Genomic DNA, 23216 nt, shown 5'->3' on the forward strand with positions numbered 1-23216 from the left:
TGACTTACGTTGAGTTAATTTATAATTGCTATGATCATTTGAATTAAATTATTGAAAAGATAATGAATCAATCAATTAATTACAAAGATTTTCATATAATATGTCGTGTTTGTTTAGTAGAAAGAGAAAATATGATGCCGATTCAAGAATCACAAATTATTCATATGTTAGAGGAATGTACTTCAGTTGATGTAAGCTAAAATTTTATGAATAAGTCATACAAATTTAGGTTTTTCATTTTTGATTTTAATTTATGACTCTCATTTTTTTTCTTTTGAGTTTGCTAACTACAGTTACCACTTTCTAATGATACTAATTTTGCTAAAATTACAAGCTTATGGTCTAGGGCCAAGCGTAGTAATTAACAGTCATTTCAGAAAACGACAGTTGTCATAGTCTACGGGCACTGTGTTGTGTCAGGGTGTCGTACAAAATGATTGTAAGCTTTTTTTCGTCAATTTTCTGCACTTGCCATTAAAAAAAATCACCCTTTTTACAAAAATTTAACTATTTGAGAAATTTCAAAATAAACCTGTATTTTCGAGTATAATATGGTCTAATCGGAATAATCTAGAACTCATTCGAAAGCTTGTATTTTTCTACTTTTCTATTACTTCTTTTCCATTAAGCTAATTACAATTTCATTTCTTTTCTGATAATTATTATTATTTAATAGAATTGTATCAATAATGTTTCCGTTAAATTTAGGAACCATCGTACGAAAAAAAATTACCTCAGCAAATTTGTACCCACTGTTTTTGGCAACTAAAAAACGCATATGAATTTAAACAACAATGCTTACTTTCCTTAGAAATTCTTTTCGAGGTGGTAGTTTCATATGAAAATAATACCAACATAGAAAATGAAAATAAAAATATTCCAATAGATATTAAAAACCAAACCGAATGCACTGAAAAAATAAACGACCATCTTGAAACCGATCAAAATGATATCACACAAAATTTATATCTCGAAGAGTTCGATGATAATAATTCAATTTTACAAGACGACATGGAAATCCACGAAGAAGAAAATTCATCAAGGGATGAAAATAAAATGGAGAATATTATAGAAAATGGACAAAAATCTTTAGCGGATATTTTACGTAAAAAATATAACATTTACGATTTAACTTGTAACATATGTAACAAAGAATTAAGTACACGGGCAACTTTATTACGTCACATGGATATTCATGACACAAATCGATCGTTAAATTATCAATGTAAAATATGTAATAAACGATTTTACGCACAAGAGAACTTACGTAAACATGAAAATCGTCATATGGGTAAAACAAAATATCAATGTGATCGATGTCCGAAAAAATTTTACGTTCTAAGTGCGTTAGGTGTTCATACGAAAACACGACACAAAGCAAATCCGATAAAATGTTCACAATGTACCGCGAAATTTTATCATCAATTACAATTAGAACAACATCAACGCAATACGCATACGGAGAAAAAAGAATACGTATGTGACGTATGCGGTAAAGAATTTACGTTAAAATATTATCTGCGGGAGCATCAAATAACGCATTCGAATGTACGTCATCATACGTGTGAATATTGTAAAAAAGGCTTTAAACATAAAGGAACCTTACGGGCACATATTAAATTAGTTCATATTGAACCGGAACGACGGGAAATGTGTAACGTATGCGGTAAATTAATTTTACCATCAACGTTACGTTCACATCTCGAATCACATGATAAGGAAACTGTCTATAAATGTCCCGATTGTGGGAAAATTTATAATAATAAATATGTTTTACGTGGTCATATCAATGAAAAACATAATGCAGAAAGTGGAACCGTTAATACGGCAATAGTGTGTAAGATATGTAATAAAAATTTAACAAGTAAGCGTACGCTTAAGACGCACATGATTGTAATGCATTCGGAGATGAAGAAACGTGAATGTCATATTTGTGGGAAAGCGTACAAGTTACAGTGTAACGTGAATGCACACATTCAAAGTGCGCACATGGATGTACGACCGCATATTTGTAGTACGTGTAACAAAGCATTTCACACAAAAACATTATTACGTAATCATATGCGTACGCATACGGGCGAACGACCATTTTCATGTTCGATATGTGGAAAATCATTTGGATTTAAAGGTGTCCTTAGTACACATATGAAAGTTCATACAAAATAAACTTTAAAAAATTCGATTAAACCCGATTTAAAATAGCTGTTTGATTTATTAGTGACAAAATATTTGTGCTTCTGGTTAGGCTGGGTTAGAGTGGATGTCATGGGGTAGGACACACTTAGCCTATAGGATCCGTTATGATACCGAAAAAATATGATACCATTTGGAGCTGTTTAGGAATAGCAGGAGCGCTTTGATGTCTAACGGATTTCAGCTCGGATGTATCGTCAAAGAAAGGCTGACTGAAGTAAGTCCATGGCAAGAAGTAACAGAGACGATGAGACATCTGCTTCTCCCTACTGTGACAGCTCCTGCAAGAGACATGACACTCTACTAGGCCCAGGAGTTCTGGCTAAGTTAATATCATTTTTATGGAATTTATTGTGGTATAATCAAACAGTTGTTTTTTTAAATATTTAGACACCATAGAAACAAGTGAAATTTACGGAACCCTAAACTCTCACTTGAAACATATCTAAGAACACTTTCCATTTAATTACCTATCAGCCAGAACAAACAAAAAAATCGATTCATCCGCTTAGGCGTTACGATGCCACAGACAGACAGACACACACATAGCGGTCAAACCTGTAACAATTCTTTTTTTTAGTTCAGGGGCTTCTAAATTAAGAAACACTGGAAAATAGTATTAGAATATCTGTAATTAATTTATTTTATAAATCTAGTCATACAGCTGTTAATTTAATAAGTATTAAATTGTAAAGCGTTTTTTATAAAATTTATTTTATTACTCAAATTCAATCGATGATTAAAGTTTTTTTATGATACATTTGTAAAATAATATATTAATAAATATAAAGAATGTACCATTTTCGATTTTTAAATGTGCCGCCATTTTGATGTTTATACTATAATGTCAATTTGATCATTAAATTTTTAATTTTTTAATTAAAAATAACTTTTCAATTACAATTTCAAATACTTAATTCAATTTTTGCATTCTTTTAATACGAATTTCGACACCAATGTACTTATCATCAAAGCGTATTTTCGTACTGACTCTTGACGCAGAGTTTGAGCGTCAATTTTGGCTACGTGATTAGTTTAGACTGTGCTGCCATCTGGAACAAAACTTAGCAGCGTCACAACGTAAAAAACTAAATATGGTTTAGGTTTTTATTCTCAGAATTGAATTTGACAGCCCTGGTTAAATAAATTTTTACTCAACTATCTAATAATATTCATTAAGAAGAATGTTAGGAAATTACTTTTAGCAGAGACTATATCAGTAACCGATATATTCTCTGCTTTTAGTATCGCTTACAATTTGACGCTGACGCTTGTCGCAGGATATAACTCTATTTTTTTCAGCTAGGTGGACTCCTAATTTGACGCTCAAAGGACGCGTCAAGCGTCATGACGAGCTTACATCTTTACTCGTCATTATCAATCACATTAATTTTTTTTTAAATAAATCAATCTTTAAGACATTTTTTTTTGCAAATTAAATTTTTACCACTTTTAGCAAACCACGTAAACCGATTAGGTGCAAACTATTTTGCACTCTAAAATTAAAAATAGCTCATTAAATGCCATATTTACAGTAGTTTAATGTAACGTCGAAATGTTGGAGTGTTAATGTGTCTTTATTTTTTTTACTATCTTCAATATATACAGGATTTTGATTCCCGTTACAGCTTTACTATATTTGTAAAAAAAAACTGGTTAATTTAAAATGTGCATATAAAATAAGGCCCTAATTTCACCGTTAACAAAATTTAAATATTGTTATGCAGTTGTTCAATTTGAGAACTTCGATTAGAATGTACGTAATCAACAGTTGATTGTAAATAAAATTCAGCATCGATTTTGATATGAGTCCATCAATAAATATAAATGATTTTCATAAAATTTGTCGAATTTGTTTAATAACTAAAGAAAAAATGGTTCCAATCAATACACCCGAAGTTATTTTTATGCTTGAAGATTGTTCTTCAGTACAAGTAAGTTATTCAATAAAATTCATTTTTTGAGAGTGAAATTTACAAAATTTTAAAAACCCCCGCGAAATTTTTCAGGTACGGAACTCTAAACTCGCACTTGAAACGTATCTAAGAACACTCGCCATTAAATTACTATTTTCCTTACAGCCTTGTGTAAGTCAGCCTCTTTTGTAGTTGTTTTGGGTACGGAACCCTAAACTCGCACTTGAAACATAGCTAAGAACATTCCCCATTAAATGGCTTTTCAAATAAAAAAAAAAATTCAAATCGGTTCATCCGTTTAGGCGCTACGATGCCACAGACAGACAGATAGACACACATGGCGATTAAACTTATAACACCACTTTTTTTTGGGTTTAGAGGTTCAAAATTGACTTCTTAATTAACAAATATTTGGTTTTAGGAATCGTATGAACAAAAGATGCCTCAGCAATTATGTGAAAATTGTTTTTGGCAATTAAAAAACGCCTATGATTTTCGGCAACAATGTGTGGTTTCTATGGAAATTTTATGTGAAATATTACGTCAAGACGAGAATTCCGATGAGAAAAATTCGATTTATTTAGAAGATAAAAGTGTAGTTGATGTGAAATGTGTTACGACTACTAACAATTCAGAAGATAGTGTTGAAGTGAAAAGTGAACTAGGTTACGATGAAGTATTTTCTCAAGTTGAAACACTTCTAGACGATGACGGTAAACAAAATGATGAAAAATATTCAAAACGATGCATGAACGCTAAAGTTGAGAAGGTAGAGAATAGTGAAGAAGATGAAAATGATGAAACATCTTCATGTTCTAGTGATGAATATCAAGAAGATCGTGATCATGACGATGATTTAGGATCAGATAACGAAGCAACTGAAGGTAACGAACAGAAACAACGATCTTTAGCAGATATTTTAATAAAAAAATATAAGATTTACGATTTAACATGTAATATTTGTAAAAAGGAAATAAGTACACGATCAACGTTACTCCGGCACATGGAAACACATGACACGAACCGTCCATTAAAATACCATTGTAGCATTTGTAAAAAAGGATTCTATACAAGTGAAAATCTAAAGAAACATGTAAATCGACATATGGGAAAAACAAAATTCTCATGTGATAAATGTCCGAAGCGATTTTATGTTCTAAGTGCACTTGGAGTCCATTATAAATCTAGTCATAAAGCGGAACCGATACAATGTAGTCAATGTCCATCACAATTTTATCATCCCCTTCAATTAGAACAACACGAACAGAATCACGGCGAGAAAAAATATGTTTGTGATGTATGCGGGAAAGTATTCCCGAAAAAAAATCGTCTAACCAAACATAAAAAGTATCATTCCGAGGAACGTCCATTTACTTGTAACATCTGTGAGCGGGGTTTTAAAACGAAAGCGGATTTAACATCTCACGTTAAATTACGGCACGTAGAAAGTGATCGTCGAGAAGTATGCTATATTTGTGGGAAATTAATCCCAGTGGGTACACTAACAATACACTTGGACACGCATAAAGATCGAAGTGTTAAATGCTCGGAATGTGATAAAATATTCGCTAGTAAAATAATCTTAGATCGTCATATTAATCATATTCATCGAAATGGTGGTATTAGTCAGAAATATTATTGCGATATTTGTAATAAAGCGCTGGGAAGTAAAGGGAGTCTTAAGACACATATGATTACAACGCACTCGGATGATAAGAAAAACGAATGCCATATTTGTGGGAAAACGTATAAGTTATTATCGCATGTACGCGCGCATATTCAGAGTGCACACATGGATGTTCGACCGCATATTTGTTCGATTTGTAGTAAAGCTTTCCATACGAAATTATTGTTAAAGAATCATATGCGTACGCATACTGGAGAACGGCCTTTTCCATGTTCGATTTGCGGCAAAGCGTTTGGATTTAAAAATGTTTTAAATACGCATATGAAAGTACATTCTAAATCGTAAAGATTTCATTAAGAAATTTCCGTGCCAGAAGAGAGTAACTCAATATCGCGCTTTTTAAATGTATTCTTTCGGTTTTATTTTTATTAAGCCTGACAGTGGATCATGACAATTGCAGGAGCTGTCATAGTGGAGAAGAGGAGGAGGCGATTTCTCATTTTCTCTGTCACTGTCCAGCTCTTGCCACAAGGAGTTGGACTTACTTCAGCCAGTTTTTCTTTGACGACCTCTCCGGCTTAGTCCGTTGACGTCAAAGGGCTTCTGCTGTTCCTAAGTAGCTCCAAATAGTTCATGTAGTAGTGGCGGGAGTGGGCCAACCTTTTTTTTGATATCACAACGGACTCTATGGTCTAAGTGTAAATATATATTAAAAAATAAAGGTCCTAAAATCGAACCTTGCGGTACGGTACTCCATTTTTACATATTGCCAAATTGATTCGTTGGGTAAGTTTTCGCACCACACGTTGTATTTAGTGATGATTGAGCCACAATATTTTATCTCTCATATCCGGAACAATTTTCTAATTTGAGACATCGTAATTCAAAGGGAAATGTATAATTTTACAGCTTTAATTTAAAGAAAAAAAGTAGAGTTCATTAGACTGAGCAGAGAACACCGTATCAATGCCTACATAATTTTATTTTAAAAAATATTATGATTTTTTTGAGCTTCTTGGAAATATTTCTCTGGAAAAACTTTGATAAAATCTCCGTCAATAATACTTAGTTAAATATTCTCTAAGATTTCGAACGTTTTGGAAAGTTATTGAAAGCAGAATGAGCAAAAATCACACACAGTACATTCCCTCTTTGTTTCATACATAGGAACGTCTATAAAAACTCTTACTTCATATATTTTAAATGGCTGATCGCCAAACTGGATCAATATCATTAAATTTATTTAGCTTCTTTGTATTCTTTTGAATAAATGTTTCGCCTTTTACTTTTTTAATTCATTTATTTTTAGTCGGAAAAATTATGCTCATTCTTCTTTTATTATTCTATTGAACGACTCAAGTCTTCAAAAAAAAGGTCGAAATCTCGAATGTTTGATTTTATTTACAGTTATTCAAAATTTATTAGACTTATTCACGATTTGTTTTTCAGAGGAAAAAAATACTTTCGGTAAGTCTTATTTACAGTTTTCAAGACTTGTATCAGAGAAATATTTCCACGATGGTAATTTTACTAGAACGAGCAATATCATTTTGAGGCTCCTTTAAGTCATTTTTTTTTTATATATAAGATTTGTAAATATTTTTTTACTGATGTACAAATAATTTTAACAACTGTAAATAAATAATTTTTTTAAAAGAATTATTTGCGTTTTAATTTCTACCGACTTTAGTTTTTCTGATCCCAATGCGCAAACTGTTCATTAAAAATAAAATAAAATAAAACGTGAGGAAAGCAATGAACAAATTAATTGAAATTAAAGATTTCAGTACAATTTGTCGTATTTGTTTATTTATTAATGATAAAATGCTTTCAATTACAACATTAGAAATAATAAATATGCTTGAAGCGTGTGCTTCAATCGAAGTAAGTGAATTGTTAAATAATTATATTTAATGGTCGCTTTACATTTGTTTTGTTTTATCATTTTTACAATTTTGACTAAAATTAATACCAGACTAGACTTCCAAAAAGAAAACATCAAAAACTTTGGTTTTTGACGCTCTTACGATATTTTGAGAAGCATTTTAATACATTTACGTCATACAAATTGCCTAGTTTACAATATTTGTAGAGCATTTTCTGACATTTACGTCATACAAATTGCCTAGTCTACAGTATTTTTAGAGCATTTTCTTACATTTACGTCATACAAATTGCCTAGTTGACTACCGGATGAACCCTATTGTATTAAAAAATTTATTATTTATTTTATATAGGTATTAAAGGGCAATAATTATCAAAAAAGCATCGAAGAAAAATTACCCCAACAAATTTGTGATAAATGCTATTTACAATTAAAAAATGCATACGAATTCCAAGCGCAATGTCGAAATTCAATAAAAACTCTTTATAATATTCTCTTGAAACATAACCCGCACACACCAATGAGTTCCAACGAAGAATTTAATGGTACGAGTGTTCAAATATTAGAAAATGTTTGTAACTCTTTAACAAGTTTAGAAAATTTCGATAACATACCAAATTCACCACAATCAACTTTAGAATTCTATGACGATGATGAAAACTCGAAATCATCTTCGAATAGTATTAAATTAGAGAATGGAGAATTTCATGAAGAAGAGGAAATTAAAGAAAATGAAACAAATCCATCCCGACAAAAATCGGTTGCGGATTTACTAATAAAAAAATATAATATCTACGGATTAACATGTAATATTTGTCAGAAGGATTTAAGTAATCGATTCTCAATGTTACGCCACATGGAAGTACACGATCAAAATCGATCCTTAAAATATCATTGTAAGACTTGTAACAAAGGATTCTATGCAGCGGAAAATTTAAAAAAACATGAGATTCGTCATTTAGGTAAAACAAAGTACCAATGTGATAAATGTCCGAAGCGATTTTATGTGTTAAGTGCTTTGGGGGTGCATTGTAAGTCTAGTCACAAAGCGAAACCAATCACTTGCACTCAATGCTCTCAACAATTCTATCATCAATTACAAATCGAACAACACATGCAAACTCATGAAGAGAAGAAATTTGTTTGTGAAGATTGTGGAAAAATTTTCCCAACACGTAATCGTTTAACAAAACATAAAAAAATCCATTCGGATGAACGACCCTACAAATGTCCAATATGTACGAGAGGTTTTAAACAGAAATTCGATTTAACAAATCACGTTAAATATCGTCATGAAGAATCCGATCGTCGTGAAATATGTAATATTTGTGGGAAATTATTACATCCGGGTAGTTTACGTGCACACTTAGAGACACATAATACGGATACAATTTACAAGTGTGAACAATGTGGTAAGATTTATGCGAATCGAATTATTTTAGGTAAACATATTAATCAAAAACATAAAATGATTGATTTAATGAAGAAATATTTATGTAAAGTATGTAATAAAGCGTTGGAAAGTGATGAGAATCTTAAACGGCATATGTTAGTTGTGCATGCGCGTTATAAACGTAAAGAATGTCATATTTGTGGTAAAACGTATAAATCGAAAAAGGGTTTAAATGTACATATACAAAGTGCACATATGGATGTAAGGCCACATTTATGTCAGACATGTAATAAGGCATTTCATACAAAAGCACGTTTACAGAATCATATGAGATCTCATACCGGGGAACGGCCGTTTTCGTGTTCAATATGTGGTAAGGCGTTTGGATTTAAACAAGTGTTAAAAACACATATGAACATTCATTCAAAATAATTGGGAATTTTATTTAATTTGCGAAAAGCTTAGTAGAGGATTTAATCGAAAACTATTAGCAATTCGGCGAATTACCAAGATTTATATTTTTACATGCGAAAATAAAATAAGCTTAATGTCCCTGGTCGAAAAAATATTTGAAGAAAGAATAAGTCCTTATAAGTCTTAGAAACTCTGCAAAAGTCTTAAGACCTCTGAATTAGACTTGTCCTAAAAAGCTGAAAAATTCAGAGTTATCCAGAGTTTCTAAGACTTATTATTTTTTCAACTTTTTTGGACAAGTCTAATTCAGAGGTCTTAAGACTTTTTTTGATGAATATAGAGAGTGTTCTGTACCAGATTCTATCCATAATAATAATACCTAAAACAAATTTTTTCAAAATTATAAATTGGCGAATGACGGCTAAGTAAAACCGCTTAGTATTTTTGTAAAATTTAATTTTAAATAAAATAAATTTTTAAAACTTAAAAAGTGTTATTTTTTAAAATAAAAAAAACTTTATTAGTGATACAGCACATCAGTTTGAAAAATCCTCAAAAAATACCCCTTATACCCCATTCCCCCCGAAATTTGATAAGATGAGGTAAATAGAGTAATCTCCTTTTACGATAAATATTCAAAAATATAGCAAAAACGAAGTAAAAAAACTGTATTCTCTTGGTATCCCTTTAGTAACCTGCAACGATTGCATGTTGAAGAAGTGAGCGCCGTCCGGTAAATTCATTGGGGATGATTCTAGGTACACCCTTTAATGTGAACTATGGTGATGGTACATTGTAATTTTATACCATAACTCAATCAATTATCGATGGTTAATTATTTAGATTTTCAAAAAAACATAATGTTGGGGAATAACAGCGCTATAAATTGAGACAATTTTCATTGTAATATTTTTAATGCATGCCTAAAGTTTGATTCTAGATACTACACTTTCCCCTATTATAGCTTATAGAGCTGGTAAAATGGTGTAAAATCATGTAGGAATAAGTTACATACAAAATAAATAAATGTATAAAATTAATTTTTAAATGATGAATCAATCAATAAATATTCAAGATTTTCAAACAATTTGTCGTATTTGTTTAATACAACGTGATAATATGATGCAAACAACATCCGAACAAGTTGTTCACATGCTTGAAGAGTGTACTGCCGTTCATGTAAGAATATAAACAAAATTTTTTAAATATCTCTATGAAAATATTAAATTAAAATTTAAAAAAAAATATTAACAAAGTAAATTGCTAGTCACCTCTGTTAATAAAACATATCCTTAATAGCACCCTTACTAACTATAAACGAATGGCTTTAAACATGTAAATCAGCTTTGGATGTAATTTTTTTTTAATTCAACAATTACATTTTTTTTTTAATTATTTTAATAAAAAATAATTATATTTTTGATTAAAAAAAACGACTTGTGATTGCTTGTGACGTCTTGACATTCGCTTAAGCTGGGAGCTTATCTGAATCACTCTAAACTCACATTTTTCGACTTGTTTCCATGTAAAATTATGTTACAATAAGTTGGGAGACAAACCATTATCATCTTGCATGTTATTTTATCATTTCTCCGTGCGGTGGAGTTACTAAAACGATATGTTAACGTCACAAGCTTTTGAATTTACAGTTTATGAAAACTCAAAAACATGCAATTTCTCTATTTATAATTTTGAAGCTATTTGGGCATGTATTTTTAAAATACACTAACAAAATTATTTCAATTTTTAGGAACGTTTTCGTGAAAAACTACCCCAACAAATATGTAAAAATTGTTTTTGGCAATTAAAAAACGCTTACGATTTTAAACAACAATGTACACTCTCCTTAGAAATTTTATGTAACATACTTTTACAAGAGGAAGGAAATCATGACGAAAAACTAAATGAAAATATTATACCAGTAATGAAATTAGAATTAAATGAGGTGATCGAAGATGACCACAAAGATAGAAAAATTGATATTAAAAATGAAATATACTCAACGGAAGATGATGATCCAGAAGATTACAACGATTATACGCGAAGTAATGATGGAAATGATTCATTTCATGAAGATGATACCGACGAGGAAAGTTCATCTTCCGAAGACGAAGAAGAAAAAGATGATTTAAGTGATACACCATCATGTGAAAATGATAAAACCGAGCAAAAACAACGATCTCTAGCGGATATTTTAATAAAAAAATATAAAATCTACGATTTAACATGTAATATTTGTAAAAAAGAAATAAGTACGCGTACAACGTTGCTCCGACACATGGAAATACACGATAAAAATCGTTCATTTAAATATTACTGTGATAAATGTAACAAAGGTTTTTACGCCCAAGAAAATCTAAAAAAACATCAATTACGACACATGGGTAAAACAAAATTCCAGTGTGATCGTTGCGAAAAACGTTTTTACGTATTAAGTGCCCTTGGTGTTCATTATAAATCGAGTCATAAAGCGAAACCGATTACGTGTCCCGAATGCCCACAACAATTTTATCATCCATTACAAATCGAACAACATCATGCACAAACACACGTCGAAAAGAAATTCGTATGTGAAGATTGTGGTAAAATATTCCCAACGAAAAATCGTTTAACAAAACATAAAGTCTTCCATTCGGAAGCGCGACCGCATGTATGCACCTTTTGTACGCGTAGCTTTAAACAAAAATCCGATTTAACCGCACATATAAAAAAACGTCATGACGATAACGAACGACGTGAAATGTGTTATATTTGTGGGAAATTAGTTTTACCCGGTTGTTTAACCATTCATCTAGACACCCATAATAATAAATCGTTTAAATGTCCACAATGTGGTAAATTGTATGCGAGTAAATTAATTTTAGGCCGCCATATTAATTTAAAGCATAATAATTTAGGTGAAATTAAAAAATATTATTGTAATTTATGTAATAAAGCGTTGGGTTCGAAAGGGAGTTTAACGAATCATATGATTAATATACATTCAGAGATTCGTAAAAGTGATTGTCCAATTTGTGGTAAGACATACAAGTCACAAAATGGTGTTAAGTTACATATACAGAGTGTACATAAAAATGAGAGACCGCATATTTGTCAAACGTGTAATAAAGCGTTTCATACAAAGAAAATTTTAGAGAAACATATACGTACACATACCGGGGAACGACCGTTTTCATGTACGATTTGCTCGAAAGCATTTGGATTTAAAGAAGTATTGAAGACACATATGAAAGTTCATTCAAAATAGATGAAATTCAAGAACTTTCAATTTAATCGAATAAATCGATTCTGACTGAATAAATGATTACAGAATATTTTGGGCATGCCACCGATCACATCGTTCTCTATGAAATGTTATATTACAAACGGGCACAAGTGATCCTACGAACAGGTGCTCACACCGTGGACTTCAATTTTCAATGATGTTTAGCTTGTTTACGCCTAGCATAAAAGCCAATTTCTTTGACAAAAATTGTCTATGGACTCCTAAACCCGTCAGCACTCGCGTTTTTCAAACGTGGTTGAACCTTTTTCCATCTTCATATAGTTTTATCTCTTTTCAAATTATGAATATTTCAGATTTTCAAACTATCTAGGAACAGTTTCTTTTAAATAAAATTTTGTTCAAGTTCTTCAGAAAATTTTCGGGCTTGTTTGTGTACTTTCGTTAGTTGAATATAAGTCATTCTCAGTAAATTAAAAAACCTTGTGATAGAAATATGGTGAAATTAATTAAAATGAATTAAATTATTTAGATTATTTTTCTGCTCAAATATTTTCACTCTCAAAACAGCATAAATTTATATAAAATTATGTAGAGGCTATGATTTATACAGAGTTAAAGAATATTTAACTCGTGATATATTTGACATATGTGCAGAACATGTGAGCAAATTTCTTTTGACGCGATTAAAGATTATATAGAGCGATTGACGCGAGTGCTGAGGGGTTAAACATTTCTTTAGGAAAATGGTTTATACATAAAGACGACTCTTGAAATAAAGGATCTTATATTTCTGATTTTAGCTCCCTATATCTAAAAATCTATCCAATTTTTTTAATTAAACAGTGAGTTATTAGAATGAAATTTTAAAAAATGCATCTCGATATCTTCAATAGATTTTGAGATTAGCTCCTTCGTATAAATTATTTCTTTTTAAATATTCAATTATGATTGAACGAAAGTATTTAAAAGTGATAAATGAACAGTTTTAAATTGAAGCAATAAAGATTTCATTATAGCTAGGTCGATTTAGAATCTTTCTTTAAAATATTTCTCCGATTTCGAAATATGTATTTTATTTGTATTTATTTTTTTTTTATAAAATATACTTCGAATAAAATTTTAAAAATAAATTAATTAAATTTCTTTTCCTGTAAAATAAGAATGTGGAAAAAACACCTGAAAAAAGTCTAACGACAGGAACTATTAGAAAAAAAAATAATAAAAATAATTGTAAATAAATTCTCGAAAATGTGGCCCTGTGCATGTAAAAAAACAAATGAAACAATGAGTTAAAAACAATCGAATTAAATATTCAATAATTTCGTATTTAAAAATGGAATTAACAAATGTTTCATCAATTAGTTTAAATGATTTTAGTACAATATGCCGTGTTTGTTTAGTTGCACGCTCAAATATGGTATCCATATCAACGGCACAAATTTTACATATGTTAGAAGAATGTACTTCTGCACATGTAAGTATAAACTAAACTTCAAAATATATTCGTTTATGGAAGTTCAACGGGAATTTATTTTATTTATTAGTCAGAAATGTTATTTGACCATAGCAAGTCATTTTCTGCATATTTTCACTCTTTAGTTCAAGTCTATGTTCTCTAGGTTTTTTTTTCTTTGAAGCCATTCTTGTAAGCGTGTCTTTTTGATATGCTGACCATTTAAAAGAAATTCTAGATTTTATTAACAGCTTAAGCTAAAGTTTACTAAGAGAATGATAGCGTCATTTACCTGACATGAATTTACTAACTATATGGCATTAAAATATTGCCTAAATAAGGGCTAACTGACCAGCCCTGTTCTAACGTTTAACTGATTGACTGGCATAACTGTTATCTATATGCAATATAAAAGCTGTATAACAATTTTCAGCTTTAATAAATTCATTTAAATACCACGGAAATCATATGTATTTAATGAATCTGATGTATTTATTGTTCATGAATATAGGCAGACTGACCAGTCTTGTTCTAACACCTAACTGACTGACAATCATAACTGTTATTTATATGCAATATAAATAGCAATATACAATTTTCAAATTTAGTAAATTCATTTTAGTACCACGTAAAACCGTTTCGATAGCATATATCTGCGTGTACACAACTACAATAACCAATCCTTAAATTATCAACTTTAATAAATTCAACGAATTTTTTTTGGCCTGGCTGTTAATCCATTAGTTGTAAAAAAACACAAGTCAAAAATGATTGCTGATTTGACTAAACTGTTTCCCATCTCCCTTAACATTTTCATTTGTATATTGATTTAAACTTTCATAAATATTTTCTCTAGGACGATTGTGATGGAAAATTACCCCAACAAATATGTAAGAATTGTTTTTGGCAATTAAAAAATGCATTTCATTTCAAACAACAATGCAGCGTTTCCTTAGACATTCTACGAAATATTCTACAAAATGATGAGAATGCCGAAAATAAACCAGAATCTCAAGAAGACAACAGCATAATATCGGCTGTAAAAGTCGAAGTAATCGAAACACTTGGTGAATTAAATAAATTAAGTACCAATTCGGATGTAAACGAGAATCTAGAAGTGAAAAAAGAATCATCGAATTACACATTCAATTCGGATATAAATGAATATTCGAAAAATAGTGATTTTGATGATTTAAAGGATTCCTTGAACAATGACGAATATTTGGATGATTCGTCATTGTCGAACGATGATTGTAAGGATGAAAGTACCAACGATGAATCAAAAGACGAGGAAAATAATTTATCAAACGAACAAACGACACAAACACGAGAACAAAAACAAAAATCCGTAGCGGATTTATTAATAAAAAAATATAATATCTACGGTTTAACATGTAATATTTGTCAGAAGGATTTAAGTAATCGATTCTCGATGTTACGTCACATGGAAGTACACGATCAAAATCGATCCTTAAAATACCATTGTAAGACTTGTAACAAAGGATTCTATGCAGCGGAAAATTTAAAAAAACATGAGATCCGTCATTTAGGTAAAACAAAGTACCAATGTGATAAATGTCCGAAGCGATTTTATGTGTTAAGCGCTTTGGGGGTGCATTGTAAGTCTAGTCACAAAGCGAAACCAATCACTTGCACTCAATGCCCTCAACAATTCTATCATCAATTACAAATCGAACAACATATGCAAACACATGAAGAGAAGAAATTTGTTTGTGAAGATTGTGGAAAAATTTTCCCAACACGTAATCGTTTAACAAAACATAAGAAAATCCATTCGGATGAACGACCCTACAAATGTGATATGTGCGATAGTGCTTTTAAACAAAAATTTAATTTAACAATTCACATGAAGCTACGACACTTGGAAACGGATCGACGTGAAATGTGTAATGTTTGTGGGAAATTATTTCATCCGGGTAGTTTACGTGCGCACTTAGAGACACATAATACGGATACAATTTACAAGTGTGAACAATGTGGTAAGATTTATGCGAATCGAATTATTTTAGGTAAACATATTAATCAAAAACATAAAAATGGTGGTACATCGAAAAAATATTATTGTAATTTATGTAATAAGGCGTTAGGAAGTTCGGGAAGTTTACGTAAGCATATGGTTGTAATGCATACAACGTTGGAGAAAAGTGAATGTCATATTTGTGGCAAAACCTATAAGTCTCAAAATGGTGTTAAAGTACACATTTTAAGTGCACACATGGATGAACGACCGCATATTTGTCAAACGTGTAATAAAGCATTTCATTCGAAGAATGTTTTAGAGAAACATATGCGTACACATACCGGGGAACGACCATTTCCATGTAATGTTTGTGGAAAAGCGTTTGGATTTAAACAAGTGTTAAAAACACATATGAAAATTCATGCTAAATAATTTTCATTATTTTAGCCCAGATTAATTAGGGATATCAACCTTGGAATAAGAGATAATAAGCAGGATTTAGCTTCGTTTTGGAGTTCTAAAAGTTATCTTAAAAGTCTCATAAAATCTCGTGTCTGCGTCGTAAATATTTTGAGAAAAAAAGTCAAAATAGATCATTTTTTCGCGATTATCTCAGTTTCTATTGCTCCAATGATATTAACAATTGTATAAAAATTGTAGAGCGTAAAATTTGCGACAAATTTTATTTGAAACATTTTTTCATGCGCTCAACCATTTTTGAGATAGAAGATGATGAGGGCCATAATTGTGAGTGTTCGTCGCTGACTGATATCTATGCAAATTGTAAGAGGCTTCTAGTCATGTTAGAAAGGTGCGGTTTTTGGCATTCGAAACAAAATTGTTTGATACCTGCGGAAAAAATAAAAAAACTTCATTTTTTTCTTTTCAACCTTCTCGGAAAAATCGAAATTTTATAGGTAATGCAGTTTGGCATGTTTCGAATGCCAAAAATCGCGTCTTTCTAGCATGTCTAGCAGTCTCTCAGAATTTGTATAAAATAGTCAGCGAGTCAGCTATGGTGAACACCGTCTTCTATCTCAAAAACGGTCGAGGGCATGAAAACAGGTTGTTTATCGAGGATGTGGATTCTGATTAAAAGCACTAGATAGAATATGTCTTAGCTAAAAAACTCAATACTCGAAGAAGGCTTATTTGCAATAATTGTAAATATATTTTTTAACTTGATAGATTGTTTAAAGTAATTATTTATATTTTTTTACAAAAACAAATGTCTTTTTTTAAATTGTATTATGCTAAAAATAATCATAAATATAGATTAATATCAAAAAAACCCCGCACATTTAACATTGTCTTTGCCTTTTGGTGAAAATTTCTTCTTTTACATACAATATTGTCATTCTGAAAAAAAATCCAAATGAGCTGAGCCCTTTAAAATAGCCAAAAACCGAATTTCGCGAATTTCTATATGAATTAATTAGTCATACAAAGTTAAATGTGCGAGGTTTTTATGTCCTTAGTTTTATTGGACTTTAAAGTTAAGATTTCAGCGTCATAGTGACACAAATTTCAAATAATATCGTTAATCAAATAGCTGTTTTATTTTGACAAATTATTATTCTCATAGTGTGCTTCTTGTCAAGAAAGTGTCATTTATGCTCAAAATTATTTGCACATAACATGGAGGTTATAAGGTTATAAGGAAATAGTGTCCCAGAAATACGGACAAAACAAGAGAGGCGCTGCGATCGCTAAGTTGTCTCAATAAAAGCGGGCTGTTGTGCGCTAATTTGAAATGATATATAAACGTTTAATATACGTGTATATAATATCATTCAAAGGAAAAAAAAGAAAATAATGGAATTATTATAAATTATTATTATTATTTATTAATGAAAAATAATATTATCTAAAGTTATATAATAATATTTGTACATTATGCAACTAACTTCATCTACTTGTACTCATAAACAGCTAACTTCGCAGATACTACTTACCGACGACAGAGCGGCTGATGGCTGGAAAATGAACTATAAATTCTACAATTTTTCAGGGACAGACGCGCTAATGCTTTAGCGCGTAGCGATCGATCTCCTACTTTATAACCTCCATGGCACATAATGAAACACATTAAGGTTTTTGATGGTTACAACAAAACTAACAAAGAGCTTCTTAATTTTACTACTAGATAGAGTATCTCTTAGCTGGATTGTCCAATACTTAGGCGAATCATAAAATTTATTGTAATTGAAAATTTCTACTTCAAAAATACCGTAGCAATAATTAATACATTCCTATTACTTAAAAATTTTGTTTTTTTATTTTATTTCCTCAAAACTAGTTGGAATTTGGATTTTATTCATAATTTTGACTTTTCCTTCTATTAATATCCGTATTCATCGGTCGACCAAAGAAATTTTCTGATTTTTTTTCATTTTGGATAATCGAAAAAAAGAGATATGGTGCTCACCACCGAATACCTTTCTTTGGAGGACCTTCAGAAGATCGCCTACAGGAGCAATACTATATCAAACTTTTGAAATCGGACAACGGGATCTTAAAATTAATGAAATGTCTTATAAGAATACGTTTTTTATATTTATGTAAAATAAATGGTCTTCCCAAAAAAAAACCTCTTTTGCGCTCGAAACTGCTTTCTAAGTACTTATTTTAGTTCTTAAAATATCTAGTTCGGTTTCAACGTAATCTTATTTTTTGACAAGAATTAGAAGACTTTCGCTTAACAAGAATTTTAGGTTGAAAAGAATTACTTAAATTGTACTTGATACATCGAGCCGTTTTTGTGTAAACAAATACATTAAAAAATGCATACCAGCGCTACGCCGAGTAAATTACTTCTAATTGGGGGAGGGAGGGGGTTCGAATAGTGGAAAAAAACTGAATTTAAAATTAGCTTTCGCTATGGTCAATTTTTCTAAGTTAAACATAATTTGGTTTTAAAACTGCAATTTAAAAATTAAGTCGTTCAGTTTAATATCATCGTATTGAGATATATTTACGATGTTAAGTAGTACATACTTAAATTTCGGTTTACCGATTGATTAAGATAAATGATCAAAAAATATGGAAGAGTTAATAACCTTGGAAGATTTTGATAAATTATGTCGAATTTGTTTAACACAAAACGAAGATATGAAGGCGATTAATAATACCGATACCGAATTAATTCATATGTTAGAAGAGTGTACTTATATGCAAGTAAGTCTGGAAATATGTATAATGCTAAAATATATAAATCAAGCACTGTAAACTAGGATTAAATGAAAGCTACTTTTAATTTAAAATGAAGATTTTATCGACGTACGCTAAAAAACATTTTTTAAAAAATCAAAATTTTTATAGCTTGTTTTTAGATTATATATAGGGTAAAAAAAGAAACCCAAAAAACACATTAAGCCAGTTATTTTGACGATTTGGAGATATCACCAAAAATCTTTTCAAACTTCAGGGTTTCATATAGAATTTTGGGGATACCATAGAAAATACTCCTTGAAAATAAAAAGTTGGACAAACTTTTTAAACTTGAAAAAATTGCACAAATATAAAAATCGGATGCACTTGATTATTGGATGAATAATTTCTGAGATATCTTCTATAATTTCGAGCTAAGAGCGATTTCTTGGATCGATTTTAGGGTATTTTTTAGACAGAATTTGGGCGGCAAGCATGCTGAACGCTTAGGCCTGGCAGTGAATCACGACTACTGCAGGAGCTGTCACAGTGATGATGAGGATGAGACAATGTCTCATCTTCTCTGTCACTGCCCAGTGCTTGTCATGAGGAGATGGACTTACTTGAGCCAGCCTCTCTTTGACGACCTCTCCGACCTAAAGTCAGTCGACGTCAAAGTCCTCCTGCTGTTCTTAAACAGCTCCAAATGGTTCATGGAGTAGTGGCTGGGGAATGGTCAACCCATTAACGGTATACCATCGGACCCCATGGTCTAAGTGTGTCCCACCCCAGGACAGCCACTCTAACCTAACCTAATCCATAACCTTTTTTTTTTTAATAAAACACATGGTAATGATAAACAATTATATCCATAATGGGTGGTGAATATGATTATCAATTGTTCAAAAAAATTCTTTGGAACAATGTTTAGCTTTTTGGTAGCACAGCCTAAACTGACCACGTAATCTAATTTGACGCTCAAACTCAGCGTCATCATGAAAATACTCCATTAAAGTACTGTGGCAGTGTAAGAGCACTGGCCAGTGCTCGTAGTGTATATCGGAACGCACCCTACAGTCACTGGCCCATTTTAAAATTTTATTTTTACGCAGCTAAAGATTTTAAGTTTGTTTAGTAAATCGGAAAACTTTTGATTTTTTTCTCCAATAGGAATCAATGTACTCCAAATTAAAATTACCTCAACAGATATGCAAAAATTGTTTTTGGCAATTAAAAGCGGCATTCGAATTCAAACAGCGCAGTGCAGTAGCCTTGAATATACTTTATAAAATTTTACTACGCGACGAAGGACAAAAATGTAAGACTGAATTATCAATCGAAGATGAAACTAGTTCTTCTATTAAGATCGAAACAAAATACGAGGAAACTAATGCTGATGAAAACTCTGATGATGATGATCATTCATCAAATCATTCCACATTGAGTGAAAATGATGAAAAATTAGAAGAAAATGAACTAAAAAATGAGAAGATCGAACAAAATTTTCACACCGATAACGAAGACGATGATTCAGAAAATGATAGAACCGAGAGTGGTGGCGAACAAAGACAACGTTCCTTAGCCGACATTCTAGTTCAAAAATATAAAATCTACGATCTAACATGCAATATATGTAAAAAGGAATTAAGTACCCGTTCAACCTTACTCCGTCACATGGAAACTCACAGCACAAATCGTGCATTTAAATTTCAATGTCCCGTCTGCGAAAAAGGTTTTTCCGATAAGGGTAATTTAAATAAACATATGAATCGTCACGAGGGTAAAGCAAACTATAAATGTGAACATTGTTCGAAATCATATTATGAGCTTAGTGCTTTAGCAAAACATGCGAAAACACGTCATTCAGCTGGACCCATAAAATGTCCGAAATGTGATCAGGAATTTTATCATCAATTACAGCTCGATGCACATGAGCAAACGCACACGAAAAAAGAGTTTATCTGTGATATTTGTGGGAAAATTTTCCAACAAAAATATCATTTAAATTTACATAAAAGTACACATTCCGAGCATCGACCTTACACGTGTAAAATTTGTAATAATTCGTTTAAACATAAATTCACGTTAAAAACACATATACAGTTGCGTCACGTCGAAGCAGAACGTCGTGATATGTGTAACGTATGCGGTAAATTAATACATCCAGGTGGTATGTACCAACATTTAGAAACGCATAAAAATGAAACGTTCAAATGTCCCGATTGTGACAAGGTCTACACGAATAAATACGTTATGCATACGCATCGAAAACAGGTGCATAAAAGTGGCGGAGTCCCTAAACGACATATATGTGAATTTTGCAACAAACCATATCCATATGCGTCAAGTTTACGTGCCCATATTAATATGGTGCATAGTGGACCCAAAGAACGTATTTTTCAATGTCATTTATGTGATAAATCGTATACGCGACAAGCTTTAGTAAATGCACATATACGTCGAGCACATATCATGGAAAAATCGCATACGTGTCCGACATGTAATAAAGCATTTTATACGAAATCCGAATGGAAAAAACATAATCGATCACATACCGGTGAACGACCGTATTCGTGTACGATTTGTGGGAAAGCTTTTGGATTTCGAAATGTTTTGAATACACACATGAAAGTACATTCGTAAAATACGTGCGTAATTTGTTATAAAAATAGGGTTTTTAGGCGGTTTAGTGGTATCGAGACGGGAAACAATTTGGTTAAATCAGCAATCATTTTTGAATTGTTTTTTTTTTCATCCGACACAAAAAATGTATAATAAACTAAAATAACCATAATGAAAAACCATAAAAACATTTTTTTTAAATCAGTTGACTAAAATTTAATTGTCACATTGAATGATCAGTTGTTGTTGGTAAACATAACCTCAAAGTTTCATTATTTACAAAGTTAAAGAATGTTAAACGCGCGAATTATTTGGTTTACGCGAGTGCTGATGGGAATTAACGAAGGGAGCTATGATCTTTTGAATAAATTTTACAAAAATAGTAGTTAACTGTGACCCTCGATACTGCCATACTACCTTTAAGTCCAATAAAATATGAAGCCTGAATTTTTAATTATTTTTTGAAACTTTGCACGTTTTGCACTTTGCAAAGTTTTTAAATTCTCGGCAAAGATTGGAAATATAATAAAAAAGTATTGCCTAGCCCCCCCCCCCCCCTTTTACGTAAAGAACTTCGTGATGTTCAAACTAACGTAAAAAATAATTTTTTGAAAACTAATGAAAAAAATTGTATAATTTGTGTTAACAATTTTATAGCCGTTTATTAAAAGAAAAATGAATTTATTGTTTAGAAAAAAATTTAATTTCTTTTTTGTTGTAAATAAACATTTTTATAATCATTCTTTAAATTTTATTTTATTCAAAAAATTTACTATTCCTAAATATCATAGAGCTGCAAAGTCGCCATCGAACGTTTGATTGCAGTGGAGAGAAACAGATAAAGTCGGTGTGTGTGGCTGTAGAGAGACAGATAAAGTGGGCGCCGCGCACACCCTACTTCGTCTCTTTTATACGTCTTCAATTTCTATTTTTTTCTGCCTCTCTCACTGCGGTCAAGAATTCACTCATTGCGTATTCTGTGACTAGACAGCTCTATGGTTAATACTCTTTCAACTGTCATTACAGGGTCTTGGGTCCGTAGGACCCATCTTCTAAACCGTTAGAGATAGAACAAAAGTTTAAATGTAAAAAATGTTCCTTATCAAAAATTAAACAGCTTTTGTTTGAAACATTTTTTCGTTAACCTCACTGTTTACCCGTGAGGGCGCCAATTAGGCGGAAATTTTATAATATGTACTATACTTGATTATCAGTTATGTATGTGTCACATGTTTGTATGTGTAATGTGATAAAGAAAACAACACTGACTATGCATGGTTTTTCAACAATTAACTCAATCAATTGTTTGTTTTCACTTGTTTTAAATAAAAAATAATTAAAATTTTCATTATTTTG

The 23216-nt window shown here is 31.1% G+C and overlaps 5 protein-coding genes across 6 annotated transcripts; all 5 read left to right on the top strand.

Moving 5' to 3' along the window:
* The first annotated feature begins 90 nt into the window (after positions 1-90).
* Positions 91-7010, top strand: LOC123306202 (zinc finger protein 615-like). Its single transcript, XM_044888117.1, has 4 exons — positions 91-191; positions 709-2162; positions 3986-4127; positions 4531-7010. The coding sequence occupies exons 1-4, from the start codon at positions 132-134 to the stop codon at positions 6079-6081; spliced, it is 3207 nt and encodes a 1068-aa protein (XP_044744052.1). The 5' UTR covers positions 91-131; the 3' UTR covers positions 6082-7010.
* A 481-nt stretch (positions 7011-7491) lies between these two features.
* Positions 7492-9492, top strand: LOC123306203 (zinc finger protein OZF-like). Its single transcript, XM_044888118.1, has 2 exons — positions 7492-7620; positions 7974-9492. Exons 1-2 carry the CDS (start codon positions 7492-7494, stop codon positions 9444-9446), a joined length of 1602 nt encoding a protein of 533 aa, XP_044744053.1. The 3' UTR covers positions 9447-9492.
* A 904-nt stretch (positions 9493-10396) lies between these two features.
* LOC123305041 (gastrula zinc finger protein XlCGF57.1-like) lies at positions 10397-12999 on the top strand. The gene is made up of 2 exons (XM_044886644.1): positions 10397-10607; positions 11179-12999. Exons 1-2 carry the CDS (start codon positions 10476-10478, stop codon positions 12673-12675), a joined length of 1629 nt encoding a protein of 542 aa, XP_044742579.1. The 5' UTR covers positions 10397-10475; the 3' UTR covers positions 12676-12999.
* Positions 13000-13906: 907 nt separating this feature from the next.
* On the top strand, positions 13907-17288 carry LOC123305040 (zinc finger protein 2 homolog). Of its 2 annotated transcripts, XM_044886643.1 has the most exons (3): positions 13907-14128; positions 14964-16551; positions 16811-17288. In XM_044886643.1, the coding sequence occupies exons 1-2, from the start codon at positions 13988-13990 to the stop codon at positions 16518-16520; spliced, it is 1698 nt and encodes a 565-aa protein (XP_044742578.1). In that variant the 5' UTR covers positions 13907-13987; the 3' UTR covers positions 16521-16551; positions 16811-17288. The 2 variants fall into 2 exon arrangements, with proteins under 2 accessions (XP_044742578.1, XP_044742577.1); XM_044886642.1 differs by lacking the exon at positions 16811-17288 and having other exon boundaries at positions 14964-16672.
* A 1787-nt stretch (positions 17289-19075) lies between these two features.
* Positions 19076-22409, top strand: LOC123305042 (zinc finger protein 33A-like). The gene is made up of 2 exons (XM_044886646.1): positions 19076-19265; positions 20409-22409. The coding sequence occupies exons 1-2, from the start codon at positions 19131-19133 to the stop codon at positions 21879-21881; spliced, it is 1608 nt and encodes a 535-aa protein (XP_044742581.1). The 5' UTR covers positions 19076-19130; the 3' UTR covers positions 21882-22409.
* The last annotated feature ends 807 nt before the right edge of the window (positions 22410-23216 follow it).

Source organism: Chrysoperla carnea, chromosome 1 (genome assembly GCF_905475395.1).
Source record: "Chrysoperla carnea chromosome 1, inChrCarn1.1, whole genome shotgun sequence".
NCBI classification, from domain to species: domain Eukaryota; kingdom Metazoa; phylum Arthropoda; class Insecta; order Neuroptera; family Chrysopidae; genus Chrysoperla; species Chrysoperla carnea.